The following is a 1,642-nucleotide window of genomic DNA, read 5'->3' as shown; positions in this document are numbered from 1 at the left end:
TCTATACCATCACCGCCCCTGTCTATACCATCACCGCCCCTGTCTATACCATCACCACCCCTGTCTATACCATCACCACCCCTGTCTACACCATCTCCACCCCTGTCTATACCATCACCGCCCCTGTCTCACCATCACCACCCCTGTCTATACCATCACCGCCCCTGTCTATACCATCACCGCCCCTGTCTATACCACCAACACCCCTGTCTATACCATCACCGCCCCTGTCTATACCACCAACACCCCTGTCTCACCATCACCACCCGTGTGTTTCACCATCACCACCCTTGTCTACACCATCTCCACCCCTGTCTATACCATCACCACCCTTGTCTATACCATCACCACCCCTGTCTACACCATCTCCACCCCTGTCTCACCACGGCATGGGGCTTGGTGAAGGGGTGAGGGCTCCGTTTCAGTCCCCATCTGCCTCTTGGTTGGTGCCCTTGCGCCGTGCACAGCCCTGCTAGACAGTCCTGTCCTGGCCCCGACCCCCTCCTTCCCAAGACGGGGCTCCTGTCTGATCCCGTGAGCCACTCCCCAGGTGTCCGTCACATCAAGCGCTGCGACATCGTACTCAAGTGGGAGCTGGGCGAGGGCGCCTTTGGGAAGGTCTTCCTTGCGGAGTGCCACAGCCTGCTGCCGGAGCAGGACAAGATGCTGGTGGCCGTGAAGGTAAGGCCTGGGCCACTGTCCCAGGACGGGGGGCTCAGGCTGGGGGTGGGCTCTTCCCGGCTCAGTCCGGTCCCTGCCCCCACCCTCAGGTGCTGAAGGAGGTGTCTGAGAGCGCGCGGCAGGACTTCCAGCGCGAGGCCGAGCTGCTCACCATGCTGCAGCACCAGCACATCGTGCGCTTCTTTGGCGTCTGCACCGAGGGCCGCCCACTGCTCATGGTCTTCGAGTACATGCGGCACGGGGACCTCAACCGCTTCCTCCGGTACGAGCACCCGGCCCGGCGCTGGCCCCTGGCTCTGGGCCCTGGTATCCCTCCCCTGCAAGGACAATCTTGCTTGCCTGTTGACCTGAGGGGGGACACTAAGAGGAAGCAGGAAGACATGACTCCCGACCTTAAGGAGGCAGATGTGTGAATATGGGGACGGTCCATGCAAAGGAGAGAGTAGCCAGGGAGGTTGTCCTGGCAGGAGTCATGTGCTCAAACTTCGGGGGGTGAGCTTGGCAGAGAGCGTGCATTTGTGTGTGGCCCACAGCGGCCACGCCTGTAAGAGGTGGCAGCTGAGATAACTGCTACGACAGCAGCAACACTCATCAGGCACCGTGTCCTGTACTTTACAATCCATTCCTAATGATGCTGTATGTGCTTGTACGTATATATCTGTGTAATAATATAAAATATATGTTTATTTTTCATCATCTCCAAGCACATATGGGCCATTTATACTTGAAGAAAGTTATCACAAAATTCATTTCTTTGGCTTTGGCCAGAACAACTCTGGATATGGGTACTAATTTGTGCTGATCATTTGAATAACTTCAAGAATTGTGCCCATGTCACAGATGAGGCTTAGAGAGGTTCAAGGGCACCTCGGTAGAAAATGGCCCAGGAGAGAGATGACCCCAGGCAGAGCCCTGCTTTAACCCCTGACTGTGGTGGTCACCTGTTCTGATGAGATGAGCC

The 1,642-nt window shown here is 56.6% G+C and overlaps 1 protein-coding gene across 1 annotated transcript in view; it reads left to right on the top strand.

Annotated features, from left to right (window-relative positions):
• The window catches only part of NTRK1 (neurotrophic receptor tyrosine kinase 1), a 15,731-nt gene that overhangs the window by 10,428 nt on the left and 3,661 nt on the right, over nucleotides 1-1,642 (top strand). Inside the window, 2 exon segments of the mRNA XM_023761526.1 lie at nucleotides 551-681; nucleotides 771-987. Of these exon segments, the coding sequence (XP_023617294.1) occupies nucleotides 551-681; nucleotides 771-987 (348 nt within the window).

Source organism: Myotis lucifugus, unplaced genomic scaffold, assembly GCF_000147115.1.
Source record: "Myotis lucifugus unplaced genomic scaffold, Myoluc2.0 scaffold_211, whole genome shotgun sequence".
Taxonomy (NCBI): Eukaryota; Metazoa; Chordata; class Mammalia; order Chiroptera; family Vespertilionidae; genus Myotis; species Myotis lucifugus.
The sequence above is the reverse complement of the archived record's forward strand: the minus strand, read 5'-3'. Positions and strand labels throughout refer to the sequence as shown.